Here is a 19,921-nt window from a genome sequence, read left to right as displayed (position 1 = left end):
TCGAACAGCAAATCTTTTGGTTGCGCAGTCAGTCAACCACTACCACCAACACCAGACCTGGTTCTTGTCGCTGTTGTTGAACCACATGGGTTCAACATGATATCGCCCTCGACCCAGCGGTGACTGCGCACCTATGGCTCCCATATCCCCCGGCACAAACACCATGATGCACCCATCCAAAAAGTCCAAACCCACCCCAACAACCAAAAACCACCGATATGAGTCTTTCACCAAGCGGGTTTCTAGATTGAAGATAGACCCTGTGCATATTGTCGAAAATAACAAGATTGACAATCATGCTACGTCTCTTTCCCACAGTTTCTTCCGCGAGTCCCTCGATCAATGGGCCGAATTGAATCTTACCCAAACCTTCACCACCTTTTCAAACAAGGTCAACCCTCTGTGCGAAAATCTGCCTCAATTGCTCCATCACGCCGATACCATTTTCGACCTATTGGTCCAACATATTGAAAAACAAGATGCCTTGGCTTTGGAGCCTCTGCTCAGTCTTCTGGCGCATTTGGCCCATGATCTCGGACAGAAATATGAGAAGTACTTTGCCAGAACTGTCCAGGTTGTGGCAAAAGTGGCAGTGTCTCATGTGGATCCCGACATCATCGAGTGGTGCTTCACGTGCCTTGCATGGATGTTCAAATATCTATCGAGGCTGTTGGTCCATGATATGCGACCTCTCCTTGAAATCATGATCCCATTCCTCTCGGCGAAAAAGGACTACCTGGTTCGATTCAGCGCGGAATCATTGGCATTCTTATTGAGGAAAGCTGCTTCCCTGCATCGCAAGAACAAGCCTTCCTTGCGCATCGCCGTCAGATATCTTTTGGACCAGGTTGCAGAGACACAAACTACTGGTCTTCCCCAGCTGCACCTGGGAATCATGACTCTGTTTGTCGAGACTTGCACAGGCCTAGAGGGCCAGCTTCATACTAGCGCCGATAGTCTTGTTGACTGCCTTTTGGCCACGACCGACCTTTTTTTGCAAGATCCAGCCGTCCAGTCAATCACCATCGGCGTACTTGTCGCTTTGACTCACCAGACCAACGCTACCAGTTTTCAACCAGTTTTCAAAACCGCTCTTACTCATCTCCGGCGTCAATCTAAACCTTCCGATCGCTTCCATTGTGCATGGACATTGACATTACTACATGTCTTGGTTGGTACCAGGAGTGGCACCAGAATATCAGACTGGACAGACGTCATCGATCTAGTTTTGTCAAATGCCACGATCGCTTCTGAACAATTTGGATTGGATGATCAGTTACAGCGACTCATTTTGCAGGTCACCGCAGAAGTCATTCAAAACGCACCTATGGATCAATTGCTGCCTTGGACAAAGAAAATCCTTGACCTCTTGACCTCAAGCTCATGGCCAGTTTCCTTCTTTGCCTTTTGCACCATTTGTGCTGAACTCGGCGAAGAACGCTTTCGAAGCCTAGTTCTTCCTCGCCTTCAGCAATTCATCATTTCAAGGTGGTCGGATGAGCAGCAAAGCTTGTTCTACACTTTGGAGCGGTTGAATGCTCAGGTATTCTCCAGTGATGCAGCTGTCTCAAATAAGGTCATCAATTGTCCCTCGGGATTGCAGGACGCGGTACTAGATCATCTCGAAGCTCTGAAAGCACTCGACACACCACAACCCCTTGAAGACCTTGCAGGCCATCTACACTTGATCGAGACAGCTCGATTCGGTCAAGATACAAAAAGCAGGAGTCGTCTTCTAAGGAGCCTACATAACATCCTTTCAATCGCCTTAGCGGATCATGCGCCGGATACAGAACGAAAACGCCGTCTCATCCTTGGCTGGGGTCTTCAATCCTATGTTACTGCCTTGGATGAAGAAGAGAAAGAGAAGTACAACCTGCTGCCACAACTTTTAACCACCACTCCTGCATACCTTCGATCACCCTTATTCTTGAGTCTATGTAATAGACTCTTGAAGCAATCTCCCCTGTCCAAGGATCAAAAGGATCAACCACAACTGCTCAATGTCCTACATTGTCTCATGCAGAATCTCCTCACGTCCTCGATTCCATTGAAAGTCGAATCCCTCAAAATGATATGCGAAGTCTCTGCAAACGAAGCAGAATCCAGTGCGGCCACTCTGATGCTAGACATCATCACTACTCCGTATACACCATCGGAGGCTCGAAAGCTCTCAATGCTGCTAAGGCGCTTGCCGAAACAACACAGCACCTTACTGCCTTTCCCATCTCTTCGAGATATGATACCATCGTTTTGCCTTGGCCTGTTGGGAACATTTCATGATGCGCTGAGAAAGGACGTTTGCGAAGCACTAGCGATCCTGGCAGAGGATTCGAGCACCGAAGAATTTGTTCTGAACATTGCATTGCAGTGGTTGCAGACTCCAAATGTCCCTCAGGTTGCCGAGAATCACCACGACTCACCGACGTCCCGGCCAACTCAATTCGAATGCACGAAGCTGAACCTGGTGGAGAACGTCGTTATGAAGATCTCCGGTGAATATGTGGATCCAAGAAAGAGCTTCGCAGCAATGATCGACGATGCACATCAACTCGTGTCTTCCACGCTACCACAGAACGCTCGCGCTTTAGGACTTCAGATTTTGAATTCTATTCCGGCTTCTGTCGAGCGACGCTCACGACTACTGGTTCCAATCTTCCTGGCTGCTCCTATGAACCGTGCACAATTGCAACAAACTCACAACTCGGACGCCTCTACCTCATCCCATACTATGAGTCCAGAAGTTGATGATCACGAATGGTCCTTGCCAGATCGTAGGCAATTTGTCTCGCTCTTCGCAAAATTCAACAACCCACGGGTTCTCTTCAGATCCAGCGAAGTCCTCGAAAAGATCACAGAGCTTCTTGGCAATGGCAATGCTGATATCAGAAAATCAGCGCTGCAAGCGGTCCTGAAGTGGAAGGATCCCGTCTTGATGGCGTATGAAGATGTCCTTCTCGATATCGCAGAAGACAAGAAAACCCCAGCAGATTTGGGCGTCCTTTTGAGCCTAGACGAGGACCAGTCACCAATTAAGCCTGACCATCGAGCGAATGTCTTGCCGGTCGCACTGAGGTTGATATTTGGTTCACTCGTTGGCCGAGTCGGCTCTACAGGTTCGCAAGAAGCCCGTCGTAAGTCCATATTGAGGAGCCTGTTCCGCATGAGCGACAGTGAAATAGGATCATTCCTTGATATCACACTTGCGAGGCTCAAAGATGTGCATCTAGCAGACTCAACGGATGACGAAACGTTTCTGAACCAGCTCTCTATCCCCGAAGATCAACAATACGGCTTTCTTCGTCTACTTTTGACTATTCTTGAGTCCATGAAGAGCAAATTCTCAGGTTTCGGACAAAAGGTCATTGACGCTGTCGTCCTTTGTGTCGCGAATTCGTCTCTCAACTCTGAAGCATTCCAGAATTCCAGTGTCACTACGTCGGCATTAACCCGAAGCATCAGACGCACGGGAGTCCAGTGCCTTGTTCTCCTATCTGATCATTGTCCCGAAATTGACTGGCCTCCTTATATAGCTCTCTTGTTCAAGAAGTTAATAAATCCTCGAATCGAATCGTTTGCTTCGGAGACGAGCCAGGGCATCTCGGGGCTCTTGCGCCTGTTCGCTGCGTGGGCACGCTCGCCTCGACTTGTTGGACACCTTCGCGGACAAGACTCCCGACTACCAAGTGCACTATGGCAGTGTCTTACTACACCTTCTGCTCAAAAAGATGTCAAGCTTTTTATCCTAGAGGATATTGTTCTGCCCTGGATATCTCTGGCGGCAGATCTGTATCCTGGTCAACCCGATGCCATGGATCAGGTGCAGGCAGAAGCCAACGCTCTGTTCTCGGCTTTGACATCACTCATCGAACAAGCCCCTCCACGAGATATCCTTAATGCCATCATTTCGATCCTCCCGAGCATGACGGCGTTCCCGTTGTCGACTGAAGCTAAAGAGAAAATGATCACCCTACTACAAGTTCTCCTTGAAAGCCCAGCGTACAAATTTCCGCCCCAAATGAAGAGCAAGCTGCTTCTTGGAATAACAAGCCTGCTCAGAACCGACGAAGTTTTGGCGAAGGGGCCGTCCCATGAATCGTTGTGGTGTTTGGCATCTGCAATGTTCAACTATTTCAAAGATGATGTGAATCGCCAAATTCTTTGTGAAATGCTTCAAACACTATCCCAAGGCCGGGAGAGCCTTTCTCAAGTGGTTCAACTCTGTTATGACATGAACTCCGTTTCCTCCCAACGCTTGGGAGAGTACGATTATGAGAAAAGACTCTCGGCATTCAACTTAATCAGCACAATGCCAGTCGAAGGCTCACAAGGAATATTCTGGCTACCCATTGTCTGCAATCTTCTCTTCTTCATCCGCGGAGTAGAGGATTTTTCAATTCGTTCGAATGCCCTCTCATGTTTGCGGACAATTATCATCAAAGGCTGCGCCTCAGGACATGATGATCTTAAAAAGGTGATCAGGTCTACTGTATTGCCCGCTGTCAGAAAAGGCGCAAAGGAAGATTCGGAGCACGTCAGAGCCGACTTTGTCTCCCTTTTTGGGTTGCTTGTTCAACATCTCAGTGATGACCCAGACCTTGCAGACATGGTTGTGCTTCTGGTGGGTAATGATGAGGAGGCCTCGTTCTTCTCTAATGTCCTCCACATTCAACAACATCGGCGTGTTCGGGCGATAAGGCGACTCATCACGGAGGTCGAAAAAGGCCAGGTCAGTCCAAAGAACATTGCAGAGTTCTTCATTCCACTGTTGGAAAAGTTTGTTTATGATTCGACCGGGGATGAATCCCTGCAAGGCGTCAAGGGCCAATCAATCGCTGCCATGGGGCTGTTGCTGCAATGGACTGATTGGAAACAATTCAGAGCGCTGTTTCGCAGATACAGAAGCGATCTGGCCAACCCTGGGGAAACCCAAAAGAATTCGGTCAAGCTTTTAGGTCACGCAGCTGATGCGCTCCTCAGTGCCAGTCTGACACCAACAACAGCGCCACAGTCAGAAGTCAGTCGCATACCGTCCCTAGCTATGTCGATTTCCAGCAAGGCTACATTGGAAAACGAATTAAGGGTGCATTTCATCCCAAAGTTGGCCGAGCTTATCCACTACAAAGATGAAACAGAGATCAGCTTCCGTATACCGATAGCGGTCACAAATGTGAAGCTGATCAAGATGCTCCCTGCCGCAGAAGTGGCACTTGCCGCGGCTCCTGTGGTGCTCGACATTGCAAACATCCTCAGAAGCCGTACTCAAGAATCACGCGATGTTGCGCGCAATGCCTTGGCACAAATTGTTGTCCTCTTGGGCCCGTCCAGTGTACAATTCGTCATCAAGGAATTGCGAACGGCATTGACGCGCGGATATCAGTTGCATGTCCTCTCCTTCACGGTACATACGATCCTAGTTGAGCTGACGCCGACAGTCGAATTTGGATCTCTGGACTATTGTGTCGAAGATTTATTGTCTGTCGTTATTGATGATACCTTTGGTGCCACTGGACAGGAGAAGGAGAATCAAGACTACATCAGCAGTATGAAGGAAGTCAAGAAGAACAAAAGCTATGATTCAATGGAGCTACTCGCCCGATCTACAAGCGTCTCTGCACTTTCGAGGCTCGTCACACCCTTGCAGACTATTTTGTCGGGGTCTTTGACGACAAAGCAAGTCAGACAAGTGGACGAACTTCTGCGAAGGCTTGGTCTCGGAGTTTCACAGAACCCTGGAGCGAAAGATAGAGATCTCTTGGTTTTTGCCTACCAATTGATCCAGTCATTCTACACCCAGAAAGCTGCCATCCCAGCCCGAACACTGACAGCGGACGAAATCAATCGACAACGATTTCTGCTGCAGCCAACCGACCCGAGCAAAACAGCGGGCCCACGAACATCACCATTACTATTCAAGCTTGCAAAGTTTGCACTAGACCTGGTGAGATCGACCTTGCAGAAGCACGATGAGCTTTGCACAAGCGAGAATGTCCACGGCTTTTTACCAATCATTGGTGATGCACTCATAGAAGCTCAAGAAGACGTTAAAATATCTGCTCTCCGCTTGTTGTCTGCTATCATGAGACTGAAAATGCCGGAGCTGGATCAAAATGCCCCTCTATATCTCATGGAAGCCGTCAAGATGGTCAAGAACTCGACGAACACAAATGAAGAAGCAGCACAGGCTGCATTGAAACTCATATCATCGTTACTGCGAGAACGAAAAACCATTCCGATTCGAGAGGTTGACATTGCCACAATTCTTCACCGGATCGCGCCTGACATCGAGGAACCTGATCGACAAGGGGTAACGTTTAATTTCATTCGAGCAGTCATGTCGCGAAAGATGCAGTCAGCGCAGCTTTATGACCTGGTGGACAAAATTGGAATGATGATGGTTACGAATCATGCGCGTAGTGCTCGCGATGTTGCCCGTGGTGTCTATGTGCACTTCCTTCTCGAATACCCACAGAGCAGCACCAGATGGGCGAAGCAACAGAAGTTTCTGTTGAAGAACCTCGATTACCAGCATCCCGAAGGCCGACAGTCAGTGATGGAAGCGATGAACACTTTAGTTCTGAAACTCAAAGGTGATGCTGGTGAGGAACTTGCATCATCCCTCTTCCTGCCGATCTTGTTGCGCATGGCAAACGATGACAATAAGGGCTGTCGCGAACTAGCAGGTGTGCTTCTACGTCAGCTCTTCCGCTTGGCGGATACGAAGCATCTCAACGAATTTCTGGAGCCCATGCAAGCCTGGATTGAACAAGACCAGAACGTGGAGTTGCAGAAGATCAGCATGCAAGCCTATGGGATCTTACTAGACTCCGAGGTCAAAGTCGGGGGAAGCAACTTGACTCACCTGAGAGACAACATCGCCAGATTGTTGCAGGTGCAGGAGATTGACGAGGACGAAGATTGGGAGCTGCAGTTCCACGCTTTACTTCTGTTGTCCAAACTAGCCAAAACACATCCTGAGCTAGTCTTGCAGCAGAAGCAGACTAAGTTATGGTCCCCAGTGTGGTCTTTGCTGAGCCATTCGAACTCTTGGATTCAAAGCACGACAGCCGAATTAGTCCAGATATTTTTCCAAGATTGTGGCGAGACCGCCCAGCAGACGATCCCTCTGATTTGCTCACATGGTCTCAGACTCAACCCTGTCGAGTTCCTGACGGTTTTGAAACGCAGTGTTCGTGTTCTGAGGCGGCTGGACGGTAATCAAGAACTGGGCATGCAGACTGTTCAAAATCTCCTCTTCATGGCAAAGTGTTTGGACACCAATGGTTTAAGCATGGAGGTGACCGACCGCGTTGATATCGGAGCGATAGACGAATCCGATGGAGAAAGCACCGATGAAGAACTGCCCAAGAAAATGAAAACGATCAAGGCCATTCAATATCTATTGGATCAAATCGCACGCATTCTGCGGGTGGAGATGTCTTCACTGACATCCGGAGCATTGCACCCCAAGCTATCAGCACTACAATTGTTTACCGCAGCTCTTCCCAGTCTATCGAGAGACAGTGCCCATCAGGACGCAATCCGAGCAATACTACTACCGCTTCAACATGTCACTGATACCAACACGATCGCACCAAGATCTGGCGACCCGACATTTTCTAACAAGTATATAGAATTTGTGGAGCTTGCTCAGAATGCTATGGAGGAAGTACAGCGCAAGATCGGCGATGCAGAATACGTACAACTTCTAACGGACGTGAGCAAAATCATGCGCCTACGACGGGAGGAGCGAAGAAGTAAGCGTCGGATTGAAAGGGTGGCAGAGCCTGAGAGAGCAGCAATGGCAAAGAAGAGAAAAGGGGACCGGAAGAAGGAGAGGAAAAGGGAAATTGGACGATCACATCAACGACGTCGAAAAGAAGTATGATGAAGTCAGTATGGCTCATTATGATCTGTCGATAGGAGGTGTAATTTGGATATTATGATCGACATGGACGAGACAATGTTCTTGTTTGATGGAGCAGGGCGTTGAGGTTGAGGTTGAGGTTGAGGTTGAGGAATTTGTATGATTGCTTGATAGAGACAATAGATTCATGGATGAAACGGATTATCAGGAATAATACGAGACTTAGGTTCAGCCATGCACGTAATTTGGCTCTGACAGTTGAATATACATGGTTAGATATGTACGGAGTACTATACAATAAGTACTAGTACCTATGGATCCTTGTCTGCCATATATATACAATATATGATATATACCAACCCATTCCATCCCACCATCCCACCATATCATATCATATCATATCATATCCCATCATCTACCCTATTCCATTTCATTTCGCCGCCACCGTCGCATCCCTGGGCAAATCCGTCCCCACCGCTGCCGTAACACCAGCATCAACCGTCAAAATCGTGCCTGTAATCCACCTTGCCTGCGGCCCGGCCAAAAACCTCACCGACATACCTACATCCCAACCATTCCCCTCCGTCTTCAGCAAACTCCTATTCTTCCTAGATTCCCTACCCGCATCCGACATCTTCCCTCCTGCATACATCATCGGCGTATATACCATGCCGGGACAAATACAATTAACTCTAATCCCATCCGGAGCATGATGCGTCGCCATGGCTCTCGTCAGATTCACCACTGCACCTTTCGAAGTCGGATAAAGCAACGTGGGCGTCCCGCCTCGAATCCCCGCCACGGAACCCATGTTGACGATACTTCCGCGACAACCCCATCCATCCGCGAGCGCTTGATCGAGGTCGTTTTGCTTCATGGCGGGAATGGCGTATTTGGCCATCATCACCATACTCGCCACGTTGATTTCCATTCCTTTGGCCCATTCGACCATGTCGACGTCGATGGCCGTGCCTTTGGCCCCACCGATGCCGACGCTGTTGAATAAAATGTCCACGCGCCCGAAGCGGTCAAGCGTGGTTTGCACGATTCGTGCACAGTCGCTTTCGTTGCTGACGTCGCCGGAGATGGCGATGGCTTGGCCCCGGAGGGTTTGAGTGCTGAATGTGTCGCCGGGGTCTGACGTGATCATTTCAACGGTTCGTTGCGCCAGTTTCTCGTCGAGATCCACGCATACCACGTGGCAGCCGTCTTCGGCGAGGAGGATTGCTGCGGCGCGGCCGTTGCCGATCCCGTCGCCGTGGGCGCCAGCGCCGGTGATGATGGCGACTTTGCCGGTCAGGTCGCGTGGTGGCTTGGGGAATGGATACTCCATGGATGCCAAGTAGAGGGGAGTAGAGATGAGATGAGATGGATATTTGGTGGTGGTGGTGGTGGTGCTCGGGTCGTATAGAAAATAGTGAGTAGTACTTACAAAGATAGCGAGACTACAACAGTTGGATGATAGAGTGTCAATAAGACCTCCAGCTTTCAAGAAATCCTCCGTCTTTGATCTATTTTCACGTTGGAGAAGTCAAGTTGGAAATGATCCAATCCGTCGATAGTTCCGAGGTCCGCCGGGTTGGGTTACAAAGATGCCTTGATCCGTTTCCCCTCATTTACATGGATATCATGATGCATTTGTCTTTTCAAGTTCTATAGTTCTACATCTCAACGACCAAGCACCCTCCATGAGAGTCACCTTTTGCTTGCCTTTCATACCTCATGAAAGAGTCCAAAAGGATCTGATGTCGTCTTGAATTCATCTACGCTCAAGGCCCGTCCAGCAATCAACTGCGACTGACGCGCGTACAGAGAAACAGCCCTCGTAATGTTTCAACCAAAACTCCGCTCTTGATGTCTTTGTCCTGTTACACTCCAGCCCGCTCATTTCAATAGCATCTCGTTGTCCTCGTTGTCGGAACTTGTCTCCTGCGAGTCTACAATGACCTCAATCTGTCTTGGTGCACGGCGTTGACTTCCAAAAGGGTGATCCACTGGGGCCTTTTTCCGTGTAAAGTGCAAAGTCCGTCGGCCCGAATCACGTACCGATTCAGTTGGACCGCCGGCTTCTTCTTGACTGTCGCCAACTTCCTGCTCAAAGCTTCGTGGTTCGTCGTCCCAAATTGGTGTCTTCTTCCTGCATCTCCGAATAGGTACATGGGCTGTGTCTTCAGGGCTCTGATTTATGACCTCTGAGTCCAGTAGTCCCCTTTCCTCCGCATAGCTTTCAATGCCAACCAAAAGCCCGGCTGATCGCCCTGCAGACTTGGTCGCTTCTTCTTCTTCTAATGGATTTCGCTTGCGTGTGCGGTTTTCATGTCGATTGCTGCTTCGAAGGTGAGCCACCAATTCGGACGGGGAATCATGAGTCAATTTTCCTGACCGTGTTCCTATCGTGTGAATCTCTCGAGCCGATGGGTCAATTTCATGGACCGGCCGTCGTTTAGGCTGCTGTCGGTGGGAATGGAGGATTGCTGCCTTGTTCCCTGTCATAGCGTCTTCCACTTTGAAGGGGTTGCGTCTAGCTGCCGACTTGTCTGGGTCTGAATGCTCCATAATTGCCGCATGTTGTGATGGCTGCGGTGACTTGGTGTCACTGAGCCCATGTCTCTCCGTGTCTTGCGGATCGAATATGATTTCTTTAGGGGATGAGGGATTCACTTGCTTCCCCAAGACACCGCGTGCTTGGACGGCAGGAACACTACCTTCTTCATCGAGATCATCTACGATGCGATCAAATCTTTCCTTTGCGATCTGAACCTCACTCTTGGAATATGGCTTTGCAGTCGGATCCGAGGCCGCCTGCCGCTCAATCATGATGTCGCCGACCTTTGGAATTTCATACTCTGACTCCTCGTTTTCCTGTTGTCGATGCACCTCCAAAATCAGCTCTCGTAGCCGGGATCTCAGCGATCCACTACGGATTTGCTTGGGCCATTGTTGAGCATCTTCATTTCGCTGCAAGATCCGGGAAATAAAGTTGTGTGGATCGGCAACAAATTGCTCCAGGTACATGCATAGATACAGGCCGCAATCACTAAAGTTGTTCTGTGTTGGAATCTCCTTTGCCGTCATTCCTCGGATGGCGGTACTATCGATCTCGAGATTACGTTTATTCTTGCCTTCAGCCACAATGTACTGCTTCAGTGCATGACATGTGGTATATCGGCCCTGACCAAGGGAGTCGAGGGTGATAATGATGGGCTGATCGGCGTCGTACTTGGGAAGAGAGCGTCGTGTTTGTTGTTTGGCTTTCCGTCCGGTCCCCGCCTTGATTGCAGGCTCCGGAACTTCAGTCGTGGCGGGCGTCTGATCGCGGATCGTTAGCTCTGCCAAAGATTGTCGTGCTTCGCTCTCGCGGTGTGCAAGCTGTTCTTGAATCTCAGGGCTCAGGTCAGACTTCACCTCAGGAGGCCGACCAGTCTCGGTCTCGGTCGATTCTGGTTGATCCGCTGCTGCATCTTCAATGAGGATAACGGGCGACTCTTCAGATTCGACCTCTGGCTGCGGGCTGCGAAGCTGTGGCAGATTACAGATGATAGCCAGATACCAGTGTAGATTCTCGTTGACGGGGACCACAACGAAGTCACGGTTGAACAGGTCGATAGCCTTGGTCCAACGGCTGACTGACTCGTAGTTGACTTGACGATGACTAGTGCCTTTGGTAAGTCTCTCAAAAAAATACGTGTTGAAAAAGTAGGTCCGCTTGTGAAGTTCCGAGTTATGCCGCTCCATATGGGTCTCAAGGTATTGGAGAAAGAACATGATCAGATTGTCGTTGAGGAATTCGTCATCGTTCAGCCGACTGAGATCTTCAAAGGGGACAGTAGCTGAACGTTTTCCTGGTTTGGGATAGACAAGGTCCCTGGCCCAAGGCTTACCCAGCTTGCCCGTTTTCGAATATGGGAGGAGGGTTCCATTGCTGGGAGTGGGGCTTGCGCGAGAGGAGCCTTCTCTTAGATCTTGAGCTCGAGTCGTCCTTCGCTGCACTCTTTCGACTCGGGCATCTTGAGTGATCTTGTCTCGCGGATCAACTTCGCTAATGTTTTGGGATTTGGAAGTGCTCACTTCGATATTGTCTTTTGGTGGGGTAGTCTTGAGACGTTTCGGCTGCGGTGCGGGCGCATCAAGTCTGTCGACGATCCGTGGTCGCTTCTCACGCGCAATGATCCTAGTAGCTTGAGGGGTTTCCGTCTGCGCAGCGCGATCTTCAGCCTCGAGCTCATCAGGATTAAGTGGTCGCCCATTGATCTCCATGACAGCAGATTTGGCCCTCTGAAACGAGTTTTCTAACCACTCACTGTTTGTTGTTAGCGTAGTCCTCACCGATGGGTTTTGTTAGCCTTACGTTTCTTTGTCAATTACACTGGCGCGCACCTCCAACTCGAGCAGCGTAGTGAGGAAGTCGCGAGCAGATTTTTCGGAGAGAAATCTCAAGTGCAATTCGTGAGCGGAGCCCCTATGTTTTTGGGTGCGTGAAAAGATAAACGACACGATAGGGCAAGGCCCTCTGCGGATTTGTGCGAGCTTGCGGAAGTAGAATGGTCCAGCGACAGGATCATCGCCAAGCCGAGGGTCTTGGGTGTTGAGAAAAAACTGCCTTTCGTCGGGCTCAATTTCAACAGTAAAAATGTCGGAAGAAGGTAAGCCTGGATAAACAGTCTCTTCGAGTTCGAATTGAAGCGACTGTGCTGACAGATTACGTCGCGTTCCCATGAAGCCGTCGCTGAATTTGGATGATCTTCTGTTTGTTGGAACTTCAACGATAAGGGAAGTCAAATCTCGGTTCCCCAATGAGTGGATAGGCCGATCAGATGCAGAATTATGTCGATTGCTTCTATTGTTCTGAGTTGTTGGTTCTGGTGTAGCTAGGGTTGTCTGTGAAAAGAGGGGATGTTTGAGAAAATGCTGATTTGAGATCGGTGGTGGTTTCGCAGACAGGACTGATGTTGAGTCAGGTGAGGAAGTTTCCAGAATAGCATCACCAGTAGCCTTGCGTCGTTTCGCGGCTCCTTTGGTGAAGTCGCCTTCGCGTTCTGTCACTGGAGAGGGTAATTCGAGAGGTCTGGAAGCATTGTGAGAATTCGTCGTTACCTCTCGACTTGTGGATTCTGGCGGTGCATGAGTGTTAGACTTGGGTTGGATAGGTGAGACGTGGAGCTCATCTGAAGAATCTTCCAAGTTGGCCTCGTCCAAAGCGATTGGGGATGCAGAGGTGGAGCCTTTTTCGTTAGGGTGATCTAATTTTCGTCGCTTATTTGGAAGATCGTGTTTTTCTTGTTGCGAAGGAAGGTCCAAGTATGGATGGTGAGCTTGAGGATGCGCTTGAGGAGCTGACCTGTGCAAGATTGGAAATGTTGGTTGGCCCACATTCGTACTGCTGCCAGGAGATTTTTGACCTTCTCGTTGCCCTAGTGTTCTTTCAAATATTCGGGCGGACCGAGGAGCATTTCGCGGGGCATCCAAGTTGTTAAAAGGACGGATGCCCCAATGGGACTACCGCGGGTGGTTAGAATGTGGACATACAAGGATTGAAGGAAACATACTGTGAAGGATTGTTTCTTCATGGGATCTGCAATCACAAAGGCGTTGGGGTCAGGCCCGCGACGACTAAGATGAATGTTAGCAGTCGTTCGCCAAAGAAGCTTTGTCTTCGACAGCAGTGGAAGGTACCTGTAGCCACCTAACAGCCTAGATTCTCCTCGGGTTTCGCTGCTACGCCTCAATGACCTCTCTGGTCGTTTGGACGGGGGAGGTCGTGATCTTGAAACAATTAGTATGAGCCAGGGCTAGAATCACTCGCGGGGAGGTATGGTAGGTAGTAATAGTAGGACAACATACATCTTGTCTGTGGAGAGTCCAGTTGGGCGGGACCGTGGAGGAGACTGACTTGGGTCTTCATCGCTGTCCAGCTGTGAGAAAGAGTCAGTCGGGTGCAGAAAGGGTAGAACCACAAAAGAATAGATACGATTGTGCGGCTGAGGGTGGGTGTGGAGTAAAAAAGCCGCGGGTGTGGTATAAATGTTCTCACATACCGCGATAGGGTCACGCTCTGAACTGTCATGATTGTCGATGAAACTGGTCACACGTCTGGTCAGGTACCGGCTGGTAGGCAGGGTAGAGGAGGGCATGGCAGCCCAGAGGAGCGCAGATCTAGAGGCATTGAGGTGGGAGTGAGGTGGAGAGTGGTGGTGTTGGTGGCGGCGGCGGCGGTGGGCGTTGTCGTCGTCTGGAGAGGCGGGTTGTGAAGATGTGGGTTTACCAGTGAGGATGGAGATGGCGTTCTGGTAATGGTCGTTGACAGTTTTGAACCAGGAGTTCTTCATTGACAACCAAGGGGATTCATGTTGTCCGGGGAGTGGATGTTGAGTGTAGTGAGAGTAGTGAGAGTAGTGGGATGTCGCGATGGCAGAGTGAAGAAGACTGAGGATTGAGGGACGAGGCTCTATCAATGGAATCGTGGATGTGCGTATTTCTCGCTTATTGCGGGTTGCACAGGCGCAGGCGCAGGCGAGGGGGACGGAAAGTGACAAATCGGCAGTCACGGAGGTCACGGGGCCTGCAGGTGCAGCATGGCTCCTTCCATTTGGGTTAGGATGGCGTGGCTGCTTCCCCACAGTCCAGGGTACACGAAGTATACAACAACCATGCATCAATCAGACATAGGAGTACATGTATCGAGGAGGTACCTAGGATAGTTTACATCTACATTAAATCATAGCTTCATTTTCAGCTTGGATATCACATAGTGTCACTAAGGATAGGCCAGCTGATTCAAATTATTCTCCATCGTGTGACATTTTGCAAGCAGCACAGGACTAAACAGGTCTCTGATACTCTCGGGGCAGGTGCTAATGAGACACAACTAATAGAAATGCAGGCCTTGTATGGGCGATGGTCGCTACTGCATCCAACCAGGCTCTGAGATTCCAAAGAGGGAAAGCACAAACCAAAAGTAGGTACATCGCACCTTCTTCAGTGACTTTTGATCACTCACCAGAAACATCTTACATTTAATGCAATGAGATTGATTTGGTGTGGATATGCATCGTCATGCTACACTATGACGCACACCATAGTGAGATTCCGTAGGGCCGCGCAGTCACTATCCAGACGAAATGTGTTGAGATGATTCGATGGATACCAACACCAGATGCCCTGGTCAGTGGTTATCTTCATTCCATAGTACAAGTACAATCAATGCCAACGCAGAGATCAATGCTGACTAAGGCAGACAGGTTGCTAATCCACGCCAGGTCGGTCGCAATTCAACTCGCAGGCAGCTCGCACAACACGTCCAAACCGTACCCTCATCACGGCAACAAAACTTGCACGCCATGTTTTGAAAATCAAACACGGGCAAAAGCATCTCGGACTTGAGGACAATTCGGTCGTCGACCTTGGTCCTCGTTGTGGGCAAGACATGGCTCAGCCATTCCCTGCTTGGGGTCGTCTTTCCCTCTGCTCAAGTACTAGGCCGAGTCCTTGGGGCCTTTAATCCTGGCCCAAAAGCCCGAATTCTCTCCTTCTATGAGGGTGATTGCTTGACTTTGTTCTTGTCCGCTTCATCGTGTAGCGTAAATCGCCGTCGCTCGGTCCCCCCTGACGTGCCCGTACCCTTTTGCTGTCGTGATTCATCCAGCTGCGATCGTTGAGCAATACTCTCATCGTGACTCTTCCACGTGATGCTGGTGTCGGCAGGGAATGCGAGCTCTCGCTTGATTGTATCTCTGTTCGAGTCTTTAGCAGGACAGACTCACCACTGGATCATTTCATACATACCTGATCTTAACATTGCGACCGCCGTCGTTCTTGGTCCACACGCTGAGGATGTCTTCCTCCTTTCTGACACTCAAGACCGCTCCGCAAACCTCATCGCTGGCTTCCAGGAATTGGTCTCCGATGATGGCCAACACGAGACTCTCCCAGTACCGATCTGCCACTCCCTTCTTCAACCGCACAATCCACTTGCCGCCTTTCTTGTTGGCATCGTCTTCCCACACAGGCCGGATGCCCTCCTTGAAAATGTGATAGTCGGAGATGGTCGGCAGAAACGACGGCGGCTTGAGGTGACTGTATATCGTCCAGAAGCTCTCCGCCGTACTGATGGCGGCAATTTGCAGTATCGACTTTTCGTAGTCGGTGAACTTGAGGTTCGGGGGTCGATAGTAGACGTTCCAAGTATACCGCAAAGGATGCTCTGCGACCGCCTTGGATGAAGGAGCCTTATCTGCACTTTTGTCCGCGGGGGCGGCTTCTCCCCCCGTCTCGGCCTCCTTGTCTCTCTTGTCGCGGCCGGAAAAGTCGAACCCAGCGCCGGTGCCGGGGGTTTTGGGGGTTTTGGCGGCGGAACCAAAGGACGCAAAGGCACCACTACCCAAGTTGAAGGCAGAAGAGGCACTGGCTGCGGATGGCGACTTGGTTGCGGAGGGGGAGGGGAAATTGAAGTTGTTCCTGCCGTGTGAGGAAGTGTCACCTAGGCGTCTATTATTGTATGATCGTGGAGATTCCGTCTTTGCGGCGTCTTTGTTGTCTGCGTCCCGCATAGACAAAGAAAGCTTGCCAGTACTGCCGCGTGGTCAGTCAATAATCTTTTTTGGGTCAACGAAGACAGGCATATACACGCACTTGGAGCGTCTGGTCCACAAGTTTTGCCCGGATTTTTCCATCAAGACAGCAGTCCGCACAAAAAGGGAAAAGATCGGACGGAGTAAGGAACAGGCCAAACCCCAGAGAAAGTTCGCCCGCGAGTTCGGCCGACCACGAGCAAGAGGAGCTGAGGAGCGAGGTTCAAGATGAAGAGATCGAGAGGAGGACTATTGTAGCAAGGATGCGCAATTTTGGTACACAGGTCGGGGGGGAGGGCGGTGATGAAAGTCGAGATGTGGGGGTGTGACCTTGATGAAATGAGGAGGCGAGGATGTTTGGATGTTGGATGTTGGTGGGGAAGAAGGTACTTTTCGTGTTACAATGAAATCTGGTGTGCGAGCTTTTTGATAGTCAAGTGATGGTACAGTTATCAAAGTTGAATGCGAATAGGATAGAGAAAGGTGTAGTTAGTCTTTTGCAGTAAGTAGTAGTAGCAGTGGCAGCAGTGGCCGCAGTGGGTTACGATGGAGTCTACTGTACTTGGAGTGGAGTCGGAAACACAGAATTGCAGAGTCCTCTGTGGTGCATGGCGCACGCCTCTAGCAACTCGACAAATGCACGGACGGACACACGGCACCAACGTATCGGTCGTTAATGGAGCTTCTAGCATTGTTTGCTAGCTATGACTGGGCACAATAGGCTCTCTAACTGGCCTGCTAGGCTCTAACTGGGCTATCACTGGCAGTTTCACGTCACCTCCACTGCTCTTTTTTGTAGGGGAGGCTTGGGCCCGCCTCGGCCCTTGCAGCAGGACACGCAAGGCCACTGCACCCCTAGAATTTGAGTGCTCTCCCCACCAATTAGGTAAGATTTAGGCCTGAATGCCCCTCTGCCAGAGGTCCAAGGGGCCACTGGGGGCTTGGTGGTCCCTGGCTCTCAAGCGAGTCTAGCCTATCACCAGTAGTGTCAAATGGCCCGAGGGCCCTCACACCTGGGCACCTCAGGCTCGCTAACAATTATTTAATGCTGGACGCATTAAAAGTTACACCGTACTACTACTGCAGAGCAGATTTGCCCTGCCATGCCTGCCACGCCTGCCCTTGGAATTGCAGCACGCGACAAAAAGAGTCGCCGTATTAAGCTAATCCCAAATAGGCCTGGCCCCTCCCTGGACAACATCTTTTTCCTTCGCACTCTCACACTTCAATCCTTTCTTTTCTCTCCTCTAGACCACCAACTCAAATCATCATCAGCTGCAATCCTCGTCACCGTGAAGCTGGCGACTCCGATGAGTGTGTCGAGACCAATGTGTCATTACACAATCCGCATCTAAAACCATCATCACGAGGGCCCCATGGCTGCCATGATGCGGTGATGACCTGATTGACGGAACATGACGTGAAAACTCGCCCATTCTATCATCCACATCCACCTCCAGAGAGAGTCATTCTTTAAAATGTGTGTCCATCTTGCCTCCTTGTCTTCTTGCCCTTGACTTTGTCCCCCGAACGTCTGATGAGAATATCACCTCTGGTAAACCGAAAACCCAGCCGCGCGACGCTTGTGTCTATGCTTCTTGCAATGCAAGATGCTTGCTGGCAGGGTATGAGGTTAAAGGCAATGTCTGACCGTTCTCGAAACCGCTCTGGTGACCATATACATACTCTCAAATCTTGAAAACCTGTTTCTGACTGGTTAGTCATTGCACAGAGACGTCTTGAACTGTTCCATTGAAATGGTTCATATCCCATGTTGTCAGTTCCACAGGTCTATAGCGACGACCTTGTACATGTTTTGCTAGTTGAATGAAATGACCTCCGAGTCGACATTAATGCTCTAAACTGCATCCATACTCGCTCGCGACGTCAATTGTTCGTTCTGGTTTCCCAGCTTGGAAATCTGCAAGAAGGCGTCCACGCCGTACCCTTCTAGACTGTGTAGCTCCAGCCCACCAGCCCAGTACTCGGCATAGACACGGCTCATGGGCAATCCCATTCCTAGTCGGAAATCGGGTGGTCTGGAAGTGAGACTACTGAGAGACGAGTCCCGAAACTTTGTGCTCACCCTCTCGCTCGAGGGGAGTCGAATTTCCTGCATGGTCGCTGCCAAGGTTGGCACATCCTTGAAATTCTGTAGTCTTGAGGCACTTCTAGGCCCTTTATTAAAAGACCACAGAAACGGAATGATGTCGCGTGGGATACCTCCACCCTGGTCGGAGATGCGGATCACCACGTTCTGTGGTGCTTCACAGATCAAGACCTCTACCGGTGGAGGTGTCTGTTGGGGATCACTAAATCGATGCATGACCGCCTGTAGAGAATTCCGCAACAACTCTCCAATGATGTATTCGAGATGGCTGAGCACGTATGGAAATGTGGCTGTCGTGTGGCCGAGGATCTTGATTTCTGGTACCTGTGGGCCGGAGCCATCAGGGCTTCGACACATATCCTGTGTGAGTCGACCGCATCTCTCGATAACGTCTTTGGCGTTGCACCTGAGGAGCACCTCGCCAACGAATTCGTTCTCTGAGCTCGGTTGAGCCACATGCCATGGTGAGTTATAGGTCTCAGTGAGAGCGAGATGTTGTTCAGCAATGACCCGCCTTGAAATGCGAGCTCTCAACATGGCCTGAACAAAGTTGTCCATGGTGTCTGGTGACACAAGGTCCTGACACTCGAGAACGCCCACGACCAGGTTGGGTATGACAGATAGATGTTCTTTTAGATTATCCCCAATCACCTTGCAGAAGGCATCATTCTCCTCCACTGTTCTTATGACTGGGAAGCGGCGGAAGCTTTCAAATGATTTGTAGTAGAGCTCGTAGACCATGGAGAGGTTAGGGTTGGTGACGACAACGTAGGGCAGCCGTTGCATCTCTCGAAGCCGGTGCGCCAGCCTGCAACAGTCAGTGGTCGTCATGAAAACAGCCGTCGACAGAGCCAGACATACCGTGTAGGCAGCTCGGTGCGGACATAGTTGGCTGAACTGAGCAAGCGACTCTCTGTTAAGGTGCGCCCAAAGAAGAAGAGTTGTCGTAAACTGATGGGACGAACTGGTCGATCGACCCAACTGATGAGACATGTTAGCAAAGGCAACCCACTCCATCTAAGAGTAGGGGAGAGTTACTCGTCAAGGACCGATGTTGGCCTCCATATGGGTGGTCCTCTGGCTGGGTTGGAGGAGGTGGCTTTGGACAACCAGCGGCGGCCAGGCGCATGTGTAAGGTGCGGACCTAATGTTAATCTGGCTCGGGGCCAGTTGAAGAGTTTGACCCCGAGCATTTCATGTCAGATGCAAAAGGGAAGTGTGCAGGAGTGTTGGTGATGACCACGTTTCTCCCGTCACTCAAACATGTCTCGAGATCAGGTCGAGTGGTGGTGGTACAGTGGTGGGCTGTCAGTGGGAGTCATAACTACGCCCAACTTCAGTAGTACGAATGGTGGCTTTGATATGCATGGTGCATCA

The 19,921-nt window shown here is 50.3% G+C and overlaps 5 protein-coding genes across 6 annotated transcripts; 1 reads left to right on the top strand and 4 right to left on the bottom strand.

Moving 5' to 3' along the window:
- Window positions 1-13: 13 nt before the first annotated feature.
- On the top strand, window positions 14-8,018 carry PV10_06418 (uncharacterized protein). Its single transcript, XM_016371213.1, has one exon. The coding sequence runs from the start codon at window positions 134-136 to the stop codon at window positions 7,886-7,888; it is 7,755 nt and encodes a 2,584-aa protein (XP_016223506.1). The 5' UTR covers window positions 14-133; the 3' UTR covers window positions 7,889-8,018.
- A 108-nt stretch (window positions 8,019-8,126) lies between these two features.
- PV10_06417 (uncharacterized protein) lies at window positions 8,127-9,200 on the bottom strand (the record flags this gene model as incomplete). The annotated part of the gene is made up of 1 exon (XM_016371212.1): window positions 8,127-9,200. The coding sequence occupies one exon, from the start codon at window positions 9,198-9,200 to the stop codon at window positions 8,298-8,300; it is 903 nt and encodes a 300-aa protein (XP_016223505.1). The 3' UTR covers window positions 8,127-8,297.
- Window positions 9,201-9,482: 282 nt separating this feature from the next.
- PV10_06416 lies at window positions 9,483-14,303 on the bottom strand. 2 transcript variants are annotated; one of them, XM_016371211.1, is made up of 6 exons: window positions 13,903-14,303; window positions 13,709-13,779; window positions 13,541-13,630; window positions 13,414-13,477; window positions 12,216-13,363; window positions 9,483-12,167 (listed from the first exon to the last, which is right to left on the bottom strand). In XM_016371211.1, the coding sequence occupies exons 1-6, from the start codon at window positions 14,191-14,193 to the stop codon at window positions 9,752-9,754; spliced, it is 4,080 nt and encodes a 1,359-aa protein (XP_016223504.1). In that variant the 5' UTR covers window positions 14,194-14,303; the 3' UTR covers window positions 9,483-9,751. The 2 variants fall into 2 exon arrangements, with proteins under 2 accessions (XP_016223504.1, XP_016223503.1); XM_016371210.1 differs by having other exon boundaries at window positions 13,414-13,630.
- A 593-nt stretch (window positions 14,304-14,896) lies between these two features.
- PV10_06415 (uncharacterized protein) lies at window positions 14,897-16,918 on the bottom strand. The gene is made up of 3 exons (XM_016371209.1): window positions 16,496-16,918; window positions 15,650-16,435; window positions 14,897-15,597 (listed from the first exon to the last, which is right to left on the bottom strand). The coding sequence occupies exons 1-3, from the start codon at window positions 16,534-16,536 to the stop codon at window positions 15,396-15,398; spliced, it is 1,029 nt and encodes a 342-aa protein (XP_016223502.1). The 5' UTR covers window positions 16,537-16,918; the 3' UTR covers window positions 14,897-15,395.
- A 503-nt stretch (window positions 16,919-17,421) lies between these two features.
- On the bottom strand, window positions 17,422-19,874 carry PV10_06414 (uncharacterized protein). The gene is made up of 3 exons (XM_016371208.1): window positions 19,583-19,874; window positions 19,406-19,525; window positions 17,422-19,352 (listed from the first exon to the last, which is right to left on the bottom strand). Exons 1-3 carry the CDS (start codon window positions 19,735-19,737, stop codon window positions 18,293-18,295), a joined length of 1,335 nt encoding a protein of 444 aa, XP_016223501.1. The 5' UTR covers window positions 19,738-19,874; the 3' UTR covers window positions 17,422-18,292.
- Window positions 19,875-19,921: the final 47 nt, after the last annotated feature.

Source organism: Exophiala mesophila, assembly GCF_000836275.1.
Source record: "Exophiala mesophila strain CBS 40295 unplaced genomic scaffold supercont1.4, whole genome shotgun sequence".
Taxonomy (NCBI): Eukaryota; Fungi; Ascomycota; class Eurotiomycetes; order Chaetothyriales; family Herpotrichiellaceae; genus Exophiala; species Exophiala mesophila.
The sequence above is the reverse complement of the archived record's forward strand: the minus strand, read 5'-3'. Positions and strand labels throughout refer to the sequence as shown.

Excerpts from the sequence above, each read along its gene's own strand:
- PV10_06418 (XM_016371213.1), top strand. The coding sequence starts at position 134 with ATGGCTCCCATATCCCCCGGCACAAACACCATGATGCACCCATCCAAA.
- PV10_06416 (XM_016371210.1), bottom strand. The coding sequence starts at position 14,193 with ATGAAGAACTCCTGGTTCAAAACTGTCAACGACCATTACCAGAACGCC. Across the intron at positions 13,631-13,708 it reads GGACTCTCCACAGACAAGAT|ATCACGACCTCCCCCGTCCA; the intron begins GTATGTTGTCCT and ends AATTGTTTCAAG. Across the intron at positions 12,168-12,215 it reads AGTGTAATTGACAAAGAAAC|TGAGTGGTTAGAAAACTCGT; the intron begins GTAAGGCTAACA and ends AACAACAAACAG.
- PV10_06415 (XM_016371209.1), bottom strand. The coding sequence starts at position 16,536 with ATGGAAAAATCCGGGCAAAACTTGTGGACCAGACGCTCCAA. Across the intron at positions 16,436-16,495 it reads TTGTGGACCAGACGCTCCAA|TACTGGCAAGCTTTCTTTGT; the intron begins GTGCGTGTATAT and ends ACCACGCGGCAG. Across the intron at positions 15,598-15,649 it reads GGTCGCAATGTTAAGATCAG|AGATACAATCAAGCGAGAGC; the intron begins GTATGTATGAAA and ends AGACTCGAACAG.
- PV10_06414 (XM_016371208.1), bottom strand. The coding sequence starts at position 19,737 with ATGCTCGGGGTCAAACTCTTCAACTGGCCCCGAGCCAGATTAACATTA. Across the intron at positions 19,526-19,582 it reads CCAACATCGGTCCTTGACGA|TTGGGTCGATCGACCAGTTC; the intron begins GTAACTCTCCCC and ends ATGTCTCATCAG. Across the intron at positions 19,353-19,405 it reads CGCACCGAGCTGCCTACACG|GCTGGCGCACCGGCTTCGAG; the intron begins GTATGTCTGGCT and ends TGACTGTTGCAG.